A 24308-nucleotide genomic window follows, 5' to 3' on the forward strand; every position below is an offset into this window, starting at 1 on the left:
TGTTGCTGCCTCACATGGATATAAAAACTTCCCACATTTATAAGCTTCAATTTAAGTCCAAGATGACCTTTCTATCTAGAATAGTAGCTATGACCAAAGTTATCCATTGTACCTCAAATTGAGAAAATAGAACATTCAAGCATTACCCTTATTTCTTCTTTTTTTTCTCCCTTATTTTTTTATATCTAAAAAATATATTAAACAAGAGTTGAGACTTAAGTAATGTAATGCTATACTATCTGAAGTTAATTACATGAAAAGTGAACAATGTTACGCCCCCTGGTGGACCGGGGTATCACAGTGCAACATAAAACACATTGAGCCAAGGAGGGTTCAGTCACAAAAAACCTGGTAATCAAATATGACATTTATTGAAGAATATATTAGAAATAAACAGCAGAATACCAGAATAGAATAATCACAATAATCATAATAATCATAATAATCATAATAATCAAATGGAGATGTGTGGTCGTCTAACATGTAAATGATGTTACAAACACACACACATACACACATTTGACACAAAAAAGGGTTCCAGACCGCAGGAATACGGATCATATTCTCAATTAAATTTCCATCACTGAACCCACATGCATCCGAGTTTGACTCTTCGAGGTGAGGTCTGCTTTCAACAACCCAGGTCTTCTCATCTTGGCAGGCAGAAGCGATCCACCCAGACTGCGCTATCATCTCCCAGCACCTGAAGGCTCGGGCGGTCTGCAACCAGACCAGGAGGAGGGAGGCGCACAACCAGACAGGCCTCACCGGTAGGTCTATATGATGTGTAATGTGTTTACAGGCACGTGCACGCATGCATGCATCTATATGCATAGGTAATACATGCGTGCACGCTCACACACACACACACACACACACATGCACACACACACACACACACACACGCACGCATGCACGCACACACACACACGCACACGCACACACACACACACACACACACACACACACACACACACACACACACACACACACACACACACACACACACACACACACACACGCACACAGACGCACACATACACACACACACATGCACACACATTCATTAATTTAATTTCAAACCTTTATTTCAACTCGTGAGACACTGAGGTTAACCTAATTTACAAGCTTACAAAACAAGACACAGTTTATCAGCAATTTCATATAGAATAAGGGATAGGGAGCGAGGGAATATGGGGCGAGGGAATATGGGGCGAGGGGATAGGGGGTGAGGGGATAGGGCGTGAGGGGATAGGGAGGAGCGAGGGGATAGGGAGTGAGGGGATAGGGCGTGAGGGGATAGGGCGTAAGAGGATAGGGAGGAGCGAGGGGATAGGGAGTGAGGGGATAGGGAGTGAGGGGATAGGGGGTGAGGGGATAGGGGGTGAGGGGATAGGGCGTGAGGGGATAGGGGGTGAGGGGATAGGGAGTGAGGGGATAGGGCGTGAGGGGATAGGGGGTGAGGGGATAGGGGGTGAGGGGATAGGGAGTGAGGGGATAGGGCGTGAGGGGATAGGGAGTGAGGGGATAGGGCGTGAGGGGATAGGGGGTGAGGGGATAGGGGGTGAGGGGATAGGGGGTGAGGGGATAGGGAGTGAGGGGATAGGGCGTGAGGGGATAGGGAGTGAGGGGATAGGGAGGAGCGAGGGGATAGGGAGTGAGGGGATAGGGGGTGAGGGGATAGGGAGTGAGGGGATAGGGAGAAGCGAGGGGATAGGGAGCGAGGGAATATGGGGCGAGGGGATAGGGGGTGAGGGGATAGGGCGTGAGGGGATAGGGCGTGAGGGGATAGTGCGTGAGGGGATAGGGGGTGAGGGGATAGGGAGTGAGGGGATAGGGCATGAGGGGATAGGGGGTGAGGGGATAGGGAAACCACACTGGTGGGGACGTCATACGACCGCCGGTCACTTATAGACCTAAACTCCGGTTTTAAAGAGGAGTTTAGAGACACTTTATGCCAAGATTGGCCATCGGAGATCAGGCGGGAAAGAGACAAAGACGGCGGTAAGACAAAGAAGAAACACAGGGGAAGGAGAAGCGGAATCAGAATAAGGCTAAAAAGATCTGCTTACCGTCCGGCGATCCCATACATTTTCCTGGCAAATGCACGTTCGCTGGAGAGCAGGATGGATGATTTACGGGCGAGGGTTCGATTCCAGCCAGAGGTGAGGGATTGTAACATCATGTGCTTCACGGAGACATGGCTGAAACCAGCGACTCCGGATCACAGCGTCTCTCCCTCGGACTCTTTCACCGTTTTCCGAGCGGACCGTATAGAAGCCTCCGGTAAGAGCGTCGGCGGGGGTGTCTGTCTCCTTACGAACAATGGCTGGGTAAGTCCAAAAGAGATTAAGATACTCTCCAGTTCATGCTCCCCAGACCTGGAACATCTGGCCATTTAATTGTCGCCCGTTTCATCTCCCCCGAGAGCACCCGGACGCAGCCATGGTCGTAGCCAGTGATTTCAACCAGGCAAATCTGAAGAAAGTGATGCCATCCTTTTTTCAGCACATCGCCTGCTCCACCAGGGGAGGAAACACGCTCGACCACTGCTACACCCCATTCAGAGCCGGCTACAAGGCAGTACCGGCTCCGCCATTAGCGGGGGCCACAAGCACATCGGACCATGACTCCATCTTGCTTATTGCTGCCTACAGGCAGAGATCACGTGACACCGTCGTGTCACGTGAGGTAAAGAGATGGTCCGACCAATCAGAGGCCATGCTTCAGGACGCTCTCAAGGACGTAGACTGGGGAATGTTCCAAGGAAGCGCCAGTGACGTCAGCGAGTTCGCAGACACTGTTGTTAGCTTCATAGAAACCTTAGCTGATAGTATCGTCCCCACAAAAAAGGCGAGGGTGTTCCCGAACCAGAAACCGTGGGTGGACAGTACTATCAGAGCAGCTCTGAAAACTCGCACCACTGCTTACAACCTGGGCAGAGAGACAGGAAACATGGAAGAGTACAAGGCAACAGTCTATACTCTGCGCAAGGCTGTTAAACTTGCTAAGAGGTCATATGCTGACAATATGGAGGCACAAATGGCACAGAATGACACAAGAGGCTTATGGCGGGGACTGCGGATGATAACTGTCTACAAAGTCAGCGCCCCCACAATGGGGAGCGACAACGCCTCTCTCGCGGACAAACTCAACTCCTTCTACGCTCGGTTTGGGGCAAACAGTGGCGACGCTAGCTCACCGGCTAGTGACGTAACTGGCGCGCCGGCTGTCGTGGAGGGGGGGGGCATCCGCAGGGGGGCGGGGACGCTCTCTCATTGACGGAACACAGTGTGAGAAGAGCATTTATGCAGGTGAACACCAGGAAGGCTGCTGGCCCAGATGGAATAACAGGACGCATACTTAAGTCCTGTGCTAACCAGCTAGCCCCTGTGTTCACCACCATATTTAATCTATCCCTGGCGGAGTCAGTGGTCCCTGCCTGCTTCAAGATGTCTACCATTATCCCGGTACCAAAGAAATCCTCCCCAACAGGTCTCAATGACTACAGACCGGTGGCCATGAAATGTTTCGAGAGGCTGGTTAAGGATCACATTTGTGCCTCCCTCCCCAGTGATATGGACCCTATGCAATTTGCATACAGGCCAAACAGGTCCATTAATGATGCGGTCAGGGGGCCAGAAGGGGGGCTATGTGAGACTGTTGTTCATTGACTACAGCTCAGCGTTCAACACCATAGTCCCCACCAGACTGGTGGACAAGCTGATCGAGCTGGGTCTGAGCTCCGCTCTGAGTGCCTGGATACTGGACTTTCTGAGTGAAAGGCCCCAGGTGGTCAGGGTGGGGGGTCAGACCTCCAACACCATCACCCTGAGCATCGGGTCCCCCCAGGGCTGTGTTCTGAGGCCCCTGCTGTACTTACTATACACACATGACTGTGTGGCCAAGTTCAGCTCCAACTCCATAGTGAAGTTTGCGGACGACAGAGTGGTGGTGGGGCTGATCTCGGACAATGACGAGAAGGCCTACCGGGAGGAGGTTGAGGTACTGGAACGCTGGTGCCAGGACATCAGCCTGCTCCTGAACATTGTTAAAACCAGGGAGCTGATCATGGATTTTAGGAGAAGACAGCAGGGGACACACACACCACTGAGGATAAACGGGGCCACCGTGGACAGGGTGAGCAGCTTCAAGTACCTGGGGGTCCACATCTCAGAGGATCTGACATGGACAACACACAGACTCAGTAGTAAAAAAGGCGAAGCAGCGCCTCTACCACCTGAGACAGTTAAGGAAGTTCAGAGTATCTGGGAAGATACTCCAGTCCTTCTACTCCGGAGCTGTAGAGAGCATCTTGACTGGAAACATCACTGCCTGGTATGGAAACAGCACGGCACAGGACAAGAAGGCCCTACAGAGAGTGGTACGCTCAGCCGAGCGTACCACGGGTATTGCACTACCACCCCTGCAGGTCCTAACAAGAGGTGCAAATCCAGAGCCTGCAGAATAATGAAAGACCCTCACCACCCCAACAACAGCCTGTTCAAGCTGCTGCGGTCAGGCAAACGCCTGCGAACACCAGCAAGCAGGACAGAGAGACTTCGGCTCAGTTTCTTCCCCCAGGCCATCAGAGCCTTGAACACTGAACTCTCCACACACAATCACACATGAGCACACACACACAACACACACACACTGTACATGCTCACACACTAGCAGCCACTTTAACATGAGCACACACACACTCATGCTGCACACGCTCACACTTATGATCACTTTACAAAAGGAAATGTCACTTTAAGAATAGTATAACTTGAGATTGTATAATATAGCATTGTATAGCAGTGTACATAAAGACCCAGTGCCTCATCCGTAGCTAACAGTGTATTGCACTATCACAGGACCTAGCATGTCCTACCATGCTCTGTAAAAACTCATGTACATATACCGATATGCCATACTCTGATTACTTGTATTATTGCACAATGTCGTTCTATTGGATGCTTATTATATTATTATTATTATTATTGTATTATGCATAATCATTGCGGGCAAGACCCCCCGCATTTCCTTGTATACTTGTATGCCATGACAAATAAAACTCTTGACTTGACACACACACACACACACACACACACACACACACACACACACACACACACACACACACACACACACACACACACACACACACACACACACACACACACACACACACACACACACACACACACACACACACACACACACACACACACACACACACACACACACACACACACACACACACACACACACACACAGGGAGAATGCCCCTCCCCCTTCCCCAGTCCCCACTAATGGACCTTATGGGAACTAAAGGGGGACCCCAGTTTTTTCCGGGGTCTCGGCCCTTCGCCCTGCCTGTTCCTTGTCGATCTTGTGGGTCGTCTGGGAGCCGCCCCTTCGGGGGGTACTGTCATAATCTGCCCTTTGGACTCAGGAACTCTCTGAACAATTCCGAACATTACCCTCTGGCACCACCTTGTGGTTTATCCGGGAATTAACTCCTCCTGTCTACTGTGGCCTCAGTCCTTGTGTTGTTATGTTTACAATGTTTAATCCCTGCCTGGCTCAAGACCTTGCTGCCTATTATTATGTGTCTCTATTATCCCTGCCTGTTAGTCTAGTGTCCTTGTCTTGTGGTATTCATTCTGTCCTTGTATTAGTGTCTAGTCTTGTTCCCTTGTATTCTTGTGTCAGTATTCTTATCCTCTGTTCCCCAGCTGTTCCGGTTTAGCAATCACGTGTTTAGTATTTAGGATCTCGCCCTCCCTGTTACCAGTGTTGCGCCATTGTTTTCTGTTCACCCCAGTACCCTTCCGTGCTGTCCTGTTTACCCTGTATTCCCAGTGTCTTGCTACTCTGTCGTGCTCCCCGTTTATCGTGCCATGTTCCATGTCGCTTGTTTATTCTAGTGTTCTTGTTTTTCGAGTCTCAGTCCATTTCTAGCCTGTTTATGTTTTCTCCTCCGAGCCAGCCCGGCTGCGCCTTTTATGACCTGTGCTTGTAACGCGTATCCTCGTGACTTTTGCTCAGTAAAGCCTATTATTTTGGAACGTCTACTCGTGCCTCGTCTCTCTCACCCTTCTCTGTCCTACGATTGAATCCTACACACTTCTCCTAAACACCCCAATACAACACTACCAGTCAACTATTTGTCTGTTAGAGTGGCGCTACCACGGGTAAGGTGCTGTCCAAACAACGCCTGTCACATTGGTTGTGCGAGGGCATTGCCCTCTGCTACACTTTGGCCAGACAGGTTCCCCCCGTGGGCGTCAGGGCACACTCCACTCGTGGAGTGGCAGCCTCTATAATAATTGTTAGACTAGAAGTCTTTATTTGTCATGCAGTTTAACACACACATGCGAGATGGGCGACCCATAGGAACACTCACACACATGCACTGAGTCGCTGATGAAATGTCTCTCTGCACTTTTCCCATCCCGTTGTCCTTCCCCCCATGGGCAGCCGGGAGCAGATAGGGCGTCAACGTGAGCCGCGCCCCGGGGACCAATCCAAGTGCTCCTGTCCGTCTTCGTCAAGGACGCCACAGCGTTAGCGATCTGTTGTGCATGTTTTTCAATTGGGTTTATCTTATCGGGGGGAAACCCTTGCGAGCACGGGGAGAACATGTAAACTCCACACAGAAAGGCCTGGGAGATACCCCACCTGAGTACCTGGCATCATGTAAACCTGGTCCCCAAGCGGGAATCGAACCCTGGACCTTCTTGCTGTGAGGCGACAGTGTTAACCACTACACCACCTCTGCTACCCTGCTTGGGGGGGTATCGGTGGAGGACATCTGCGCTGCAGCCTCTTGGTCCTCCCCGGGGCCTTTTGTCAGGTTTTACCTCATGGACATGACTGGGAGCTCTGTCTCCCATGCAGTCCTGAGTACCGGGACTTCTCCTGCATCCCGCCACCAGGTGGGCTAGCAGGAGTGTGTGGGGATGTGGACAGCAGGGTGTTTTCACACACAGTCCCACTCACGTTGTGCCTCCTAGGGTGGCTATGCCCTATTACTCATAATGGATCCTTGATGGTCATAAGGGCCCTCAGGGGGTGCATCTAGTGACTGCGCTTCCTGCTCCCCCTTTAGTTCCCATAAGGTTGGAGCGGAACACTCAGACAGATGAAACATAATGAAGGTTATCCTATAACCCTAGTTATGTGAATACTGGCTGAGCGTTCCGCTTTCACGCCCTGAGGACCCTTGGCTGTTTTTCTCACGTGAAATTCAGACTTGGAAGGAGGACGTAGCGGCCCCGCCCTAGGATTTATGAAACTCGGAGCGGGCGTGGCCGTGGTAGATGTAAAGGTGCAAGTAGACGTATTTTTCAGCGAGCACTCTAGGTACACGGACAACGAATATATCCCGTAAGGTTGGAGCGGAACGCTCAGCCAGTATTCACATTCAGGCTATTTGTACTACTGTAGGTAGGGGTAGAGTCATCTGCCCTCTGCTGGCCGCTCTGGTACCATGCGTGTGTGTCTCTGCACTGTAGGTCAGGGGTTCCCAAACTTTTCAGGCCAGGGCCCAGAAAATAAGGCGTCAGAGAGCCGCGGCCCAATGAACATCGTCAGGCTTTTTTTTTTTTTTTTTTTTTTTTTTTTTTTTTGCGACCGATTTTTTAAGCCAAATATCACTTCAATCCTATTAAGTTAGTTCAAGTTAGTTATTCATTTATATGTGCTATTTATGAAAGGGCTAACTTGTTGCAAAATAATAATGATAATAATAGCCTCATTAAAATACTATTGTTGCTTTGGTTGTTTTCAGCGTTTTATGTGCATAATCTGTTATTTAGTTTGAAATGTTCGTTGAAATAAGTAGATTTTTCGTTTTTGTTTATTTATTAAGTTAATATAAAACCATATAGTCACATTTTAGAATACAATATAATAGAATTTTAGAATACAACTAGAAACACTGTCCTGGCCTGCTTCTAAGTTCAGTGGCCTGACAAAAAAAATTTAAATAAAAAATTATTATTTTTTTAAATCGTCTCGCGGCCCACCAGTGGCTGCTCGCGGCCCACCTTTGGGAACCACTAGGTAATAGTCCGATAAATATATAGTATGAATTACCTTGTGAAAGAATACAAGCTTTTACACTCAGCTTTTAGTTTCTCATGCATTTCAGAAACATTAGCCCTTGATAAGCAACCCAATACCAGTGTGTATGTGTGTGTGTGTAACTAGGAGGGATATGATGACTGTGTGTGTGTCATGCGAAAATACTAATTTAAATTGGGTTGTGTATATTGACAATAAAGTAATCTTCTTCTTCTTCGTCCTTTGCCGATTAAAGACGATTGTCTACTAAAGACTTTGTGAAGTTTTGCCATGTTAAAAGTTGTTAAAAGCACTAGCGAATGATTCGGTCAAGATGCTGTTATAGTAATTACTTCTAGTTATATAAGCCATCAACCTTACTTGAGATGCTGGAGCTCATGTCTCTATGGATTTAATTCAATGTTCCTTAGTTGGTAATTGGCTCACTGAGCCTCTGTTGTGTGTGTGTGTGTGTGTGTGTGTGTGTGTGTGTGTGTGTGTGTGTGTGTGTGTGTGTGTGTGTGTGTGTGTGTGTGTGTGTGTGTGTGTGTGTGTGTGTGTGTGTGTGTGTGTGTGTGTGTGTGTGTGTGTGTGTGTGTGTGTGTGTGTGTGTGTGTGTGTGTGTGTGTGTGTGTGTGTGTGTGTTTGCGTGCGTGCGTGCGTGTGTGTGTGTGTGCGCGTGCACGTGCGTGTGCGTGTGTGTGTGTGTGTGTGTGTGTGTGTGTGTGTGTGTGTGTGTGTGTGTGTGCTTACATGTGTGCATGTGCGTGTGTTTGTGAGAGATTGGAGCCGGCCACTCAAACAGAGGATAATTCTTTTCATGTCAATTTTCCATTTGCTTATTATGAGAGAACTGTACACGCTTAACCGAGAGGAACAAGAGGATTATGTTATTATGAGAGTACTACATTAGGTCTGTACCGCATGTAATATTTGTTTACATTCAAAGCTTTTATTCAAGTTTTCGAAAATGAAGCTTCGAATGTCTGTCGTCATATTTTATGACGTAATAAAAAAAATAAGAGAACATTTATAAACAAATAAATAAATAAATCCTCAAACAAAATCCTCAATTTGAATAAAGTGATTCATCTGATTAAATTTGTCATTTTATTTATTAAATCAACTTTATTTAATGAATATAACTCGCCAGTTTCGTCAACATAAATCCAATAAGGGCACGGTTGGTACGAAAGTGATGGTGACGTCTTGATGGAGCACCAAGTGGATGCAGATAGGCTACATCATTTATGATAAATGTTTTATTAAAAATTGTATGACGAGTCATATACTATAATAGTATAATACTATAATTTTAGTGTAGCCTAATCTTTATCTGCAACTGTGAAGAAAAACCACATTGGTTTAAACAGAATGAATAGACACGTAAAAAAAAAAGAAAATTATAATAATAATAAAAAAAGATTTGAATGTTGCCCTAGTAAGATGTTATTATGAGATAACTGTACACGCTTAACAGATAAGTACTGACATAGTAGATACACAGTAAATACACACACAGTAGATACACACACAGTAGATACACAGACAGTAGATACACACAGTAGATACACACAGTAGATACACACAGTAGATACACACAATAGATACACACACAGTAGACACACACACACAGTAGATGCACACAGTAGATACACACAGTAGATACACACAGTAGATACACACACAGTAGATACACACACAGTAAATACCAACACAGTAGATACACACAGTAAATACACACACAGTAGATACACACACAGGGCCGCCTGGGAGAAATGAGAGGCCCTGTGTGAGATTTAAACGCGAGGCCCCCCCCCCCCCCCCCCCCCCTAAAGGTAAAAAAAGAAAATTATTATATTATATAATATTTTTTTTATTTATTTTAATTTTTTTTATACAGTCAACATATTCTTAAATAATAGCGCTGCCCGAGGCTGGGCATGATACAGTCAACATATAGCAAGAGAGAGAGAGAGAGAGAGAGAGAGAGAGAGAGAGAGAGAGAGAGAGAGAGAGAGAGAGAGAGAGAGAGAGAGAGAGAGAGAGAGAGAGAGAGAGAGAGAGAGAGAGAGAGAGAGAGAGAGAGAGCAAGAGAGCGAGAGAGAGCTCCCGTTCTACAGTCAATATACATTGTTATCGCTGCACAGACCCGGCAATGCCCCTGACCAGAGGAGAGAGAAATACACAGCTCAGCACACAGCTCAGAACACAGCTCAGAACACAGAACACAGCTCAGCACACAGCACAGAACACATCTCAGAACACATCTCAGAACACAGCTCAGAACACAGAACACAGCTCAGCACACAGCTCAGAACACAGAACACAGCTCAGCACACAGCTCAGAACACAGCTCAGAACACAGAACACAGCTCAGCACACAGCTCAGAACACAGCTCAGAACACAGAACACAGCTCAGAACACATCTCAGAACACAGCTAAGAACAGAGAACACATGCAGAACACAGCTCAGCACACAGCTCAGAACACAGGACTAGGTACAGACTCAGCGAGCACAGCCTAGCCATCGAGAAAGGCCGCCATAGGCAGACCTGGCTCCCAAGCGAAGACAGACTATGCACCCACTGCACACAAGATGAGGTGGAAACCGAGCTCCACTTCTTAACAACCTGCCCACTATACCAAGACATCAGAGACATATACTTCCCACAAATTGCAAACACCCAAAGAGACTTTGAAAACATGGACAATAACTCAAAACTCCCATACCTACTGGGAGAAATACAAGAATGTGCAAACACAGCAGCCAGATTTGTGAGCTGCTGTGACAAGAAAAGGACATCCAACGGAATACAACCACCATAAAGACCGTACAAGAAATTCCTTCTGTAATGTACTGATTTCTTTTGTTTTATCTGTTTGATTGTTTTGTTTGGCTTTGGCAATGTAAACGTATGTTTCCCATGTCAATAAAGCCCATTTGAATTGAATTGAGAGAGAGAGAGAGAGAGAGAGAGAGAGAGAGAGAGAGAGAGAGAGAGAGAGAGGGAGAGGGCGAGAGAGAAAGAGAAAGAGAGAGAGAGAGCGAGAGAGAGAGAGAGAGAGAGAGAGAGAGAGAGAGAGAGAGAGAGAGAGAGAGAGGTGAAAATGTGACAAGGATAATAACAGGTATTGGAGGTGAACTGAATCCATCATTTGTGACGTGCGTTTGTTTTCCCCTCTCTCACCTGGTGATGATGGCCAGGTGGGGTGGAGCCATGCAGGCCGCCATGAAGAGGAAAACGTTCTCGTGCCTCGTCTGTCTGTAGTTCATCACCTCCTTCTTAAAAAGTTTGCCTTTAGCTAAGCTACTAGCCGACATGGCTAGCCCGACTGAACCACACGTTAGCACTCGATAGCTAGCGTTAGCTAATGCGAGTTAGCCTTTAGCTAAGCTACTAGCCAACATGGCTAGCCCGACTGAACCACACGTTAGCACTCGATAGCTAGCGTTAGCTAATGCTAGTTAGCCTTTAGCTAAGCTACTAGCCGACATGGCTAGCCCGACTGAACCACACGTTAGCACTCGATAGCTAGCGTTAGCTAACGCTAGTTAGCCATTAGCTAAGCTACTAGCCGGCATGGCTATCCCGACTGAACCACACGTTAGCACTCGATATTATAACGTAGCTAAAGCTAACTAGCTGTCCCTGCCTTTAGCTAAGCCGACATGGCTAGCCTGACTGAACTTTCTAACATGCAACAACTTTCATCTTCAGTCCATTTTTTTATTTTTATTTTTTTTTGCGGCCCCCCTTCCCGCGAGGCCCTGTGCGACCACACTGCTCGCACACCCCCTGAGACGGCCCTGCACACACAGTAGATACACACAGTAGATACACACACAGTATACACACACAGTAGATACACACACAGTATACACACACAGTAGATACACGCAGTAGATACACACAGTAGATACACACACAGTAGATACACACAGTAGATACACACAGTAGATACACACAGTAGATACACACACAGTAGATACACACACAGTATACACACATAGTAGATACACACAGTAGATACACACAGTAGATACACACACAGTATACACACACAGTAGATACACACACAGTATACACACACAGTAGATACACGCAGTAGATACACACACAGTAGATACACACAGTAGACACACACACACAGTAGATACACACATAGTAGATACACACACAGTAGATACACACACAGTAGATACACACAGTAGATACACGCAGTAGATACACACACAGTAGATACACACAGTAGACACACACACACAGTAGATACACACATAGTAGATACACACACAGTAGATACACACACAGTAGATACACCAAATAGATACACACAGAGTAGATACACACAGTAGACACACACACAGTAGATACACACAGTAGATACACACACAGTAGATACACACAGTAGACACACACAGTAGACACACACAGTAGATACACACATTAGATACACAGTAAATACACACACAGCAGACACACACAGTAGATACACACACAGTCGATACACACACAGTAGATACACACACAGTAGACACACACAGTACATACACACACAGTATATACACCCAGTAAATACACACACAGTAGACGCACACAGTAGATACACACATTAGATACACATAGTAGATACACACAGTAGATACACACAGTAGATACACACAGTAGATACACACAAAGTTGTAGCAGCGCGTTTCGGTGGACACCAGAACATCAGGACACCAGGACATCAGGACACCAGGACATCAGGACACCAGGACATCAGGACATCAGGACACCAGGACACCAGGACATCAGGACACCAGGACATCAGGACACCAGGACACTAAGACACTAGGACACTAAGACACCAGGACATCAGGACACCAGGACATCAGGACACCAGGACATCAGGACACTAAGACACCAGGACATCAGGACACCAGGACATCAGGACACCAGGACATCAGGACACTAAGACACCAGGACATCAGGACACCAGGACACTAAGACACCAGGACACTAGGACACCAGGACATCAGGACACCAGGACACCAGGACATCAGGACACCAGGACACCAGAACATCAGGACACTAAGACACCAGGACATCAGGACACCAGGACACTAAGACACCAGGACACCAGGACACCAGGACATCAGGACACTAAGACACCAGGACACCAGGACACTAAGACACCAGGACACCAGGACACCAGGACACCAGGACACCAGGACACCAGGACACCAGGACACCAGGACACCAGGACACCAGGACATCAGGACACCAGGACACCAGGACACCAGGACACCTGGACAACAGGACAACAGGACACCAGGACATCAGGACATCAGGACATCAGGACACCAGGACATCAGGACACTAAGACACCAGGACACCAGGACATCAGGACACTAAGACACCAGGACACCAGGACATCAGGACATCAGGACACCAGGACATCAGGACACTAAGACACCAGGACACCAGGACATCAGGACACCAGGACATCAGGACACCAGAACACTAAGACACCAGGACACCAGGACACCAGGACATCAGGACACCAGGACATCAGGACACCAGAACACTAAGACACCAGGACATCAGGACACTAAGACACCAGGACACCAGGACACTAAGACACCAGGACACCAGGACACCAGAACACTAAGACACCAGGACATCAGGACACTAAGACACCAGGACACCAGGACACCAGGACATCAGGACACCAGGACATCAGGACACTAAGACACCAGGACACCAGGACACCAGGACACCAGGACACCAGGACACCAGGACACCAGGACACCAGGACACCAGGACACCAGGACACCTGGACAACAGGACAACAGGACACCAGGACACCAGGACATCAGGACACCAGGACACCAGGACACCAGGACACCTGGACAACAGGACAACAGGACACCAGGACATCAGGACATCAGGACACCAGGACACCAGGACATCAGGACACCAGGACATCAGGACATCAGGACACTAAGACACCAGGACACCAGGACATCAGGACACCAGGACATCAGGACACCAGGACACCAGCACACCAGGACACCAGGACACCAGGACACCAGGACATCAGGACACCAGGACATCAGGACACCAGGACATCAGGACACCAGGACACCAGGACACCTGGACAACAGGACAACAGGACACCAGGACACCAGGACATCAGGACACCTGGACAACAGGACAACAGGACACCAGGACATCAGGACATCAGGACACCAGGACACCAGGACATCAGGACATCAGGACACCAGGACACCAGGACATCAGGACACCAGGACATCAGGACATCAGGACATCAGGACACCAGGACACCAGGGCCCTCATGCATCAACGTGTTCTACGCACAGATCTGTGCTTACCCTGTGCGTACGATCATTTCTAAGCAAAGAGTCGGATTCATCAATTTGAACTTGAACTTGACTTCGTGCGTACATCTACGCACAGGTCAGACCTGGCGTACCTAGCGCCCAGTGGTAGAATATATTATTACAACAAGGAAATGAGCTTCTGTGCATAATAACACTGGCACGTTCTGTACGAACCGTAGTTCATTATAGTTCATTGTAAAATAGCAACAGTAGTGTAATTATGGTCAAAACCCTATAAATAGCATTTGGAATAATAGATCTTTCTCTCAGAATGAATGCAGCATGGTTTATATAGCGTTATCGGAATATACGGGGTGTAGGCTACTGACTGACTGCGCTCCGCGTAGCTTGATTGATTGATTGATTGAAAAGTTTATTAACAGATTGCAGAATGGGTACAGTACAGTACAGCTCAGTACATACAATTGTTAATTGGGGATGCAGACCAACTTTCGTCTTGTTTACATCAGGGTCCCCCATTTTCAATTCATCATAAATCATAAAGCTCAACTCGTTATTATTCTGCGCAGACCGCAGAAACACGGGAACGTTTTGATTATATTTAAAAGGCTTTACGTTAAACGAAACAAGTGGAACTTCGAAGCTGTAAGCAGAATACAAGTCATATGAATATAGTGTTCTTCCCCCTTTTTACTGTATAAGAAAGAATAGAAAACGCATTGCAATGACACTATAGTGGACAGACTATGTATATGATGGGATTCAAGTTCGCGTTTTTGTTGCTCATAGGCATGCTGTCAGAGTATGATATCTTAATCAAACATTCTAGAACATTTGTCGTCACAGATCATGTCCTAATAGAACATAGGCTATGGCATGGATCGTGATATTGTTTGGACTGTTATTATTATTACTGTACGGCGGTACCACCCATTGTGACAGCAGCCTTGAGTCCCGCACACAAACATGATGGAATTCAAGTTCATGTATTGAAAGGCAGGCTACATCATACATGCAGTGAGATTCATTGTTCTTGTACATGCTCTCGTATTATATTGTTTATATAGGCTACCCAATACTGACATCAAAATAGATTGTAGTATGCCTCTAGAAATCATATGCAGCAGGTAGAAAATTGACGGGAGATCCATCGCGATTTGGAATAGAATTGAGGAGAACTTTAATCCGTGGGTATTAATCAAACAACACGGGAAAAGGCAGTCATATTCCAGCGCGGTCTTTATTAGCCGACAACAAAATAGATGCCTCTAAAAATCATATAGCCAATCGAACACAACTAATAAAGGCATTCATACAGCACGGTTATAATGACACACAACCAACGCCAAACAGTTGTCAACGAACGGTCTTTATTAGTATTTTGAGCTGTCCAGGCAGAATTGCAGCAATGGTTTTAGGGAGCCGTTGATATCTGACATCACCGTTTACAAGTCCGCCTTTTATTTATCCCATAAATCATAATACGCGATAGTGTCTTCTTGGTTCGACAGCAGTGAATTCTCCGTGGAGTTTCTCGGAGTCCCGCTCGGGTCGGTCCATTATTTCACATCCCATGGGGGGTGTTTCCTCATTTTCATGACCATATATGGATAATCATGCACGAGCATTGACGGTAGAACAAAGTGGTATTCATCAACACGGCAGGGCATAGAGCCTGCGTACGCACGTGTGATGAATGCCGACTTCCCTGTGCGTACGCTAGTTCTACATTCCGTGCTTACGTGTGGAAGTAGGTCAAGTTCTACGTCCACGTTGATGCATGAGGGCCCAGGACACCAGGACACCAGGACACCAGGACACCAGGACACCCCGCGACAGGATGATCTTAGCAACGCGGACACCTGCTCTTCTGTCTCACCTCCCCCCTCTGCCTGATTCACACCATTAGGCGCTAATGAGCCCGGCCTCCACCGGCAGGTCTCTGCTGCCATGTCATCCTAACAAGCTGTGGCACCCGGCACCCCATAACGATCTCTCATATCTGGCTCTGAACCGGCAGCTTCCCCTCAGCGAGACGCACTTGAACATTTCCCTGACTCATTTAGATCCTAACTACCCTTGATACCTCCGTGAGGGGGAGGAAGAGGACAGATGCCGACGGTCGAATCAAACGCGGCGACCCTTTGTTGCTGAGTCCAGAGGTGTCGACCATTATGCAGATGACGTCCGTCCCCTGAGTCCAGAGGTGTGGATCATCATGCAGATGGCGTCCGTCCCGTTGTGATTCAGGTGTGTTTCAGTTAATTGGAATTGAAAGCATCTCCTTTCAAAGGGGAAATGTGGAACATGTAACTAACTGAGACAAAACGAGCTGACGTGAACTCCTCGACGTGGAATATTAGCCCATTGTTAGCTATGAACGTGAGTCAAAGTTAGCTGAAAGCATGGAGCTACTGTAGCTGCGCCCCGTGGATAACCTTTCTCCGCTAGCGATTAAGAACCGATTAAGTGATTATAAGAAGTGGTAACAGAGCAACACACAGTTTCAGTTTATTTAAAAAGGACAGTACACATTAATAAACATTTCTGTAAATGTGTCAGTTTTAGCCAGCTGGCTAATTCGCAACTGTGCTCCTTTTGGCAAGATGTTGAAAGACCGACCATACACCTAGAACAGAAGCATTAAAAGTATAAAAAATAAATAGATACAAATAAAGCACTGATAGAATACAGAACTGAGGAACTATAGGTAGTTGCTCTCAGGGAACGTTTTAATTTCTTGAAAACAAAAGAAAATGGTTGTCTTTTAACCTTATTTTATTCATTATTCTTTTTTCTCTCTTTTAGGTAATAAGAGTTTCATTTTAAATGTTATGATATTGTAAGAAAGGGGCAGGACTTGATAAGCTGCTTCCTTCTGCCTCTTCTCAAACTCATCCTTGTTAGGTTTCCTACGGATGAAGACGGACTTGTTTGTTTATGTTTACATTTTGTCTTCACTGTGATTTGTTTGTTGTGTTCGAGATCAAATCAAATCAAACTAAAGAGTACAACTAAAAAGGGCAAAGGATTATTCTTAAGACAATTAGCCTACATTCAAATAACATTTGATCATTTGCATTTCTAAATATCTAATATCAGGCAACATTTATGTATTTTCTTCCTTCAGAAACGTTGAATAGCATTTTCGATGAACCGTTTAAATAAATTACACATGTAAAGATTAAAGATTAAACTGGACTTTGAAGAAGTCTTTACTCGTAGCACACGTTGCAACGTAGTCATGCAGTGATACACACATGTGATGGTCGACACATAGGAACACACTTTTATTTTTTTCGGTCGCCGATTAAATGTCTTCTCTGTGCTTGACCCATCCCGCCGTCCTTCCCCCCAAGGGCAGCCGGGACCAGACATGGGTTGAGGTGTGGGGCCGCACACCCAGGGACCAATCCAAGTTCTCCTGTCCGTCTTCGTCAGGGACGTGACAGCGTAGGTGATCTGGGTTTATCCCTCTTCTGGAGGGGAAACCCTTGCGAGCATGGGGGGAGAACATGCAAACTCCACACAGAAAGGCCCAGGAGATACCCCACCTGGGTACCTGGCAACCCAGCAACCTGGTCCCTAATTGGGAATCAAACCCAGGACTTTCTTGCTGTGAAAACATCACTGTGAAAAAAGTAAAATAAAAGAAGCTCACTTTCATTGGACTCCAGTTGAGGCTCAGTGATGATCTCCAGAGAAACTCCAGTCAGTCACCTCTTATCACACTGGGAATCTGGTCTGTGCTGTTTCAAACAAACGAAAAGAACATCCAAGTCCAAGTCCAAGTCCCCCTCCTGACGACAGCCCTGGAGGCAGCTGACAAGTCTTCCAAGTCATTACCTCACTGATCTCCTTCTTCCCTACCGCCCCACCCGTTCCCTCCGGTCCTCCTCCACTGCTTCCCTCACTGTCCCGTCATCCAAGCTCAAAAACGTTGGTGATCGGGCCTTCTCACGCACTGCACCTCGACTCTGGAACTCCCTCCCTCAGACCATCAGAGACTCCCCCACACTCTCCACCTTCAAATCCCGCCTCAAAACCCACCTGTTCTCCTTAGCCTTCAACCTTCCCCAACCGTAACCCCCCCCCCCCCCCCCTCCAACCTGTTTTGATCTTTGTTACTGTGGCCTTATGTTTTCTGTGTATCATGCTGTTTTCCCTGTTTCCCCCGTGGTCTTATGTCCCTTTTGTTTCTTTGTTTTCTCTGTCTTTCCCCACCTAATGTCAGCGACTTCGGGTTCCTGAGAAGCGCTTTACAAATACAATGAATTATTATTATTATTATTATTACAGACGTCAGTGGTAATCCTAAATGAGTCGGGTCCTCTCGCGGCCAACCTGAGCCCGAGGTCTAACAATAGAGCCTTCGGTCGACGGATGAGGAAAACCTTCGGTTGTCGGTGAAAGTAATTATCATCCTCGTTGACATGAGGTTAATTGTTGATCACGAAAGGCAGACACTCGGGGGATACGAGGCGAAATGTATTATCACCATGGAAAGGCTGATTCCCTCTGGCAAACCCAGAGATGTCAGTCCCAATTAGACACTGTAGGAAGACATCACTGTGACTGATACACAATTAACATATCTGTTAATTGGCCATCATTACACTCTCAACGAGAAATTCATTGGCTTACACTCATTTACAGTGAAAGTGTGACGTTCAAATTCCACAGACCACGTCCCAAAGAAAATGTATAAGTGGTGTTCTTTGTTGAGACGCGTTGTTTGTAAATTCTGAACATAGACAACATTTGTTCTGTGTTTGTTTCCATAAGGATTCGTTTGTCACAATTTAGAATCTCAGACTCACACTGTTTGTATAGAAATACGCTAGAAACCCCCCAGAAACACAGGCCTATATCTAATAGTCACTTTAAACTGTAACCTACAGAATAGATGAGACAGTGGTGGTATCTTTGGTGGAATGTGTCTTTAACTTGTATCTACTCAGCTTGATATGGTGTATTTGTAAATTGTTGAATGAATGAATGAAAACTTTATTTAACAGATTGCAGAATGGGTACAATACAGTACGGCTCAATACACACAATTGTTAAGGGGATGCAGACCAGAGAAAGACTTTTGTCTTGTTTACATCAGGGTCCCCCATTTTCAATTCATATAGACATTTATGACATACACAACATACATGACATTTATGGCATAGGGACGTACAGGTATTTAGTACTGATACATTTGTGACATAAACAGTATTCAAATATACAGTACTGTTACCCATAGATCCTGACAGAGTATATACATATGATGGGGAGGGGACTGTACATTAGGAGGGGGTGGGTGGGTGGGAGAGAAATATACATATGGTGGGGTGGAGACTGTACATTTGGAGGGGGTGGGTGGGAGGGAGAGAAATATACATACGGTGGGGAGAGAATATATACATGCGGTGGGGAGGAGACTGTCTATTTGGAGGTGGTGGGGGGTTTGGGCATTTTCGGTGGCCAGTTAAGAATTGCAGCCTCCCATAGGTGCTCTTTAAGAGCGGTTTTGAATGTGGGTAGGGATTCACATTCCTTTACAGCTTTGGGTAGGGCGTTCCACATAGATGTGGCATAATTGCGAAACGTGTTTCGTCCCTTGTTTGAGCCGAATCTGGGTTTAACATTGTTACAAAGGGTCAGATTAAACCGAATATATATATTTATTGCTTGAGATCCCATGTATAATATTTGTATATCGTTTGATATCCCTTGTATATTCTTTGTACATATACACGGAATATCCCTTTACCTAGGTACAAGCCAGACCATAATATTCGTTCTCCTATTGGACAGCGACCCCCTAGGCGCCACGGCCATACCCCCCAATGTCTAGTTCAAAGCCACCGCTAAGACATGTCTCAACATGCCCAGGTTTGCGCAGTAATACGAGACAGAACTGAGGTTGGCACTAGATTATTCACCTTACGTATAAATACGGCGCAGGTGGATACAGCAGTAGTCTTGTCTTATCCTAAAACGTTCGTTCAACGTATCGTTCGTTCCTTACTAGAAAAGCCTTCATCACGAGTCAACGACCAAGTGAAGGGAGCAACCTTGCATCTAAATAGAGCACTTAGAACCGCGTGCGAATAGGATAGTAAAAGTGTCAGAGCTTAGTGAAATAACGTCAAGTTCGACCTAGTTAAATGTGAAGTACCGTGCACAGGAGAATCTACACCGGTGAATGCAGAGCCTTTTCCGGCTGGATTATTATTGCTTTGGTACCGTGGCTGCTGGAGCAGAGAACCATCTACCCCGCTGCTGTGTGGGATTTACCCATGAGGAGCATCACTCGAGCCCGTCTCTAGGAAGAGGCTGGCTGGCTTTCACCTATGCTGTCCCGCATACTTGGATTATAGCTGCTGCTTTGTCTGCCGATCGAGGGGAGTATATGTACCGACTCCCGTAGCTGGAGCTTATTGATTCCTCGTTGATCCAGACTTTTGCATCCGAACATTCCTCTCCCCCTGCTGGCTTACAACCGGAGGGAACCCCCCTAGTATCTCCAGCTGACCTACGAGTGTACCTTATATAATTCTTATGCTACAGGTGGTATTAATTATCCCCTTCGTAATATGCTCATGGACTTATGCTCTTGACCTAGTCATGCACATTCTTCGCCTTACAAGCGCAACTCTAATTCTCAATAATGTAAGATCATATTGATGCTCTTCTAATAAATATTACAAACAGTACTTTTCTTGTTAAGCCGTGTTATTGTGTGGGTGTTCATCACATATACCTGTGTACTGTATGGCCAGTAGTAATGTACATAACTCAGTAGTGGTTTAATGATACCATACTTATCAATACAGTCAGGGAATTGTACCCCTCAGTTACAATTGGTCCTTTGAGCCGGAGGGTAATTAGCGTAATATTAATATAATATTAATATTGACATGGCCAGCGGTGAACACTCCACAAACGGCTCTCCTAAGCTAGAACGCCCGCAGCGCAGACGGCAGCCACCTCCTTACCTAGAGGACTACGCTGCCAGTCTACTACCTAGCTTTATACAGACGTTAAACGCGGAAAAAGCGGATAGTCAAAGCATGTCAAAACCTACCGACCAGGCGACCCTGCCAGTAGAGACCCCAGTGGGTTCTAACGAAACTGACCAAGCCCACGGGGGGGACCAGGGGGGACATGACATGACTATACCCCCAGACAACGTCAACGGGACGGTCCCAGGAGAGCTCCAGGATAAAGAAAGCGCTCCAGGGACAGAACCCGACCCACTACCAGAAGAGAAGCGCGCCCAGGAGACGGACCTCGAGGCGCGCCCAGAGAACAGATCTCCAACGAGCACTGCCAGAAGCCGATCACCTCCGTCGGTGTCTTCCCCCAGCGAAGCGGACAAGATGCTGGTGCAGGCATTCATCGCCACCCTGGCAGCCTCCACCGAACGCGATCGACTTCAGGGTGAACGCGATCGACTCCAAGCGCAACAGACGAGCGAGCGCGAACAAGCTGCAGACCAACGAGAGCGCTTTCGCGCGCAACTCCAAGCGCAAGCCCTCAGTGAGCACGAACACGCTGCAACCAAGCGAGAGCGCTTCCAGGCGCAACAAAGGAGTGAAGACGACCGCATAAGACTGGAGACCAGACGCCTTCAGACGGAAGAGAACATTGAAAGAGGCCGCGCCGATGCGCAGCACGCCACCGCCAATGCACAGCGCGACGCCGCCAATGCCCACCGCGAAGCACAGCGCAACGCCGCCCATGCCCAGCGCGAAGCAGAGCGCGACCGGCTGCAGGCGCAGATGGTAGAACAATTGATCGCCATGGCGACACCCCCTCTCTCCGCACGGAGCTCCCGGAGATCATCACGACAAGGGTCTAGGGCACATTCCCCTACCCGACCAAGCGACCCGGGACCCCGCCAACAGGAGGATCCTGTCCACGTCTCCGAACCCCCTCCCCGACCGGTCCATACGAGACCCAGCAACCGGGAAGAACCGGCCTACGTCGCCGAGAGACTGAACAGAAGACTCCAGGACCTAGCAGAGGAAGAGGAAGAGGAAGAGGAGGAATGTCAAGCCGACCAGCAGCAACGTACTCTGGACCAGGAGGCACAGTACAGCCCCGACCAGCAGCAACGTACTCTGGACCAGGAGGCCCAGTACAGCCCAGACGTCAGCCCCGAGGCACTGCGCTACAAACCCCCGACTCAACTCACGGGTGAGTTTGACGCACCGTCAGCACCGAGGAACAGCACCTGGGTACCCGGCCCCTGGTACCCACCAAGTACCAGCCCACGACGACACGTACGGGGAGACTCGCCCCCGAAGGAGGCCTCTCCCCCAACGCTCACCGATGTGCCAGCCATCCATGGCATCGTACCTTGGCACACCAACGTTCCCGGATTTTACACGCGAGGACAGAGCACAGTACACGGAGCTACGGATGTGCTTAGAGACTATGATGTCCGACGTCCCCGATGAGACGTACAAATATGCTATCCTCCTCAAGCACCTGAAGGTGCCCAGAGCGCATAATATAGCGCTGGCATATTCCAACTCAAGTACCCCATACACCGCGGCTCTAGTAGCCCTCGACCAGCGTTATGGACGCATATGGGACTACGTGATACAGGAAATAAGAGATATCGACCGCCTCCCCCCAGCCAGAGACAATAGAGCATTGGATGACCTCTCTATCAAGGTACAGTCCCTGGTAGGGATGCTGGGGTCCCAAAAGGAGAAAGGGATATATGAACTGTATGCTAACTCTAATGTAGAAAGGATATTAGAGAAGCTCCCTCCCGCCCGACAAGAGCGCTTCAGGCGGCAGAGAGACCACCGCGACCCCAACGGCCCAGAGGCATCCCTCCTAGACATATCTGAGTTCCTCGCCAGGGAGGTCAGCAGCCTACGACTGGACACGTTCGTGTGGAGTGGACCAAGCCCAAGAGATGGACCTCGGGGATCAAATGATAACCGCCGGTCGGTGACAGACTACAAAGGCACCCCCCTCAAACTGAACAGTGACATCTCCTTAGCAAATGATCTCAATTCCTTCTATGCGAGGTTTGAGGCTGTGAATAACAACACCAGCCTACAAACCACGGCAATGGGGGGGGGGGGGGGGTCTGCTGATGGAGACTCAGTGTTCAGGGTAACAGAGCATGAGGTGAGACGGATCTTTAAAAAAGTGAATATCAGGAAGGCAGCAGGACCGGACGGCATCCCCGGCCGCGTCCTAAAAGTCTGTGCCGACCAACTGGCCCCGGTATTCACTGACATCTTCAACCTGTCCTTGGAACAGGCTGTCATCCCCACCTGTCTGAAGAAGTCCACCATCATCCCTGTACCCAAAAAATCTACGCCCGCTTGCCTCAACGACTACCGCCCTGTAGCCCTCACCTCCATAGCCATGAAGTGCTTTGAGAAGCTAGTGAAGGGCTACATCTGTTCCTCCCTCCCCATCAACCTGGACCCTCTGCAATTTGCATATCGCCCCAACAGGTCCACGGAGGACGCCATAGCCCATGTGCTGCACACAGCAGCATCACACCTGGACAAGAGGCAGGGGAACTATGTGAGAATGCTGTTCAGCTCAGCATTCAATACCATAGTCCCCTCCAAACTCATAGCCAAGCTCAGGGACCTGGGCTTGAACTATGACCTCTGCCAGTGGGTCTTGGACTTCCTGACGGGCAGACCCCAGGTGGTAAGAGCCGGCAACTGCACCTCCTCATCCATCACGCTCAACATAGGGGCCCCCCAGGGCTGTGTTCTGAGCCCCCTCCTCTACTCCCTGTACACACATGACTGCGTAGCACAGCGGAACAACAACACCATCATCAAATTTGCTGATGACACAGTAGTGGTGGGCCTGATCTCTGCCAACGACGAAAGGGCCTACCTGGAAGAGGTAGAGAAC

At 47.9% G+C, this 24308-nt stretch overlaps 1 protein-coding gene across 1 annotated transcript in view; it reads left to right on the top strand.

The window, feature by feature from the left end:
• ghrhra (growth hormone releasing hormone receptor a) overlaps positions 1–24308 on the top strand; it is a gene marked incomplete at both ends in the record, with an annotated part of 149402 nt that overhangs the window by 17163 nt on the left and 107931 nt on the right. Inside the window, one exon of the mRNA XM_084327580.1 lies at positions 666–770. Within this exon, the coding sequence (XP_084183706.1) occupies positions 666–770 (105 nt within the window). The remainder of the gene's footprint in view (positions 1–665; positions 771–24308) is intronic.

This window comes from Notolepis coatsorum (assembly GCF_963971535.1).
Source record: "Notolepis coatsorum genome assembly, chromosome: 13".
Lineage (NCBI taxonomy): Eukaryota > Metazoa > Chordata > Actinopteri > Aulopiformes > Paralepididae > Notolepis > Notolepis coatsorum.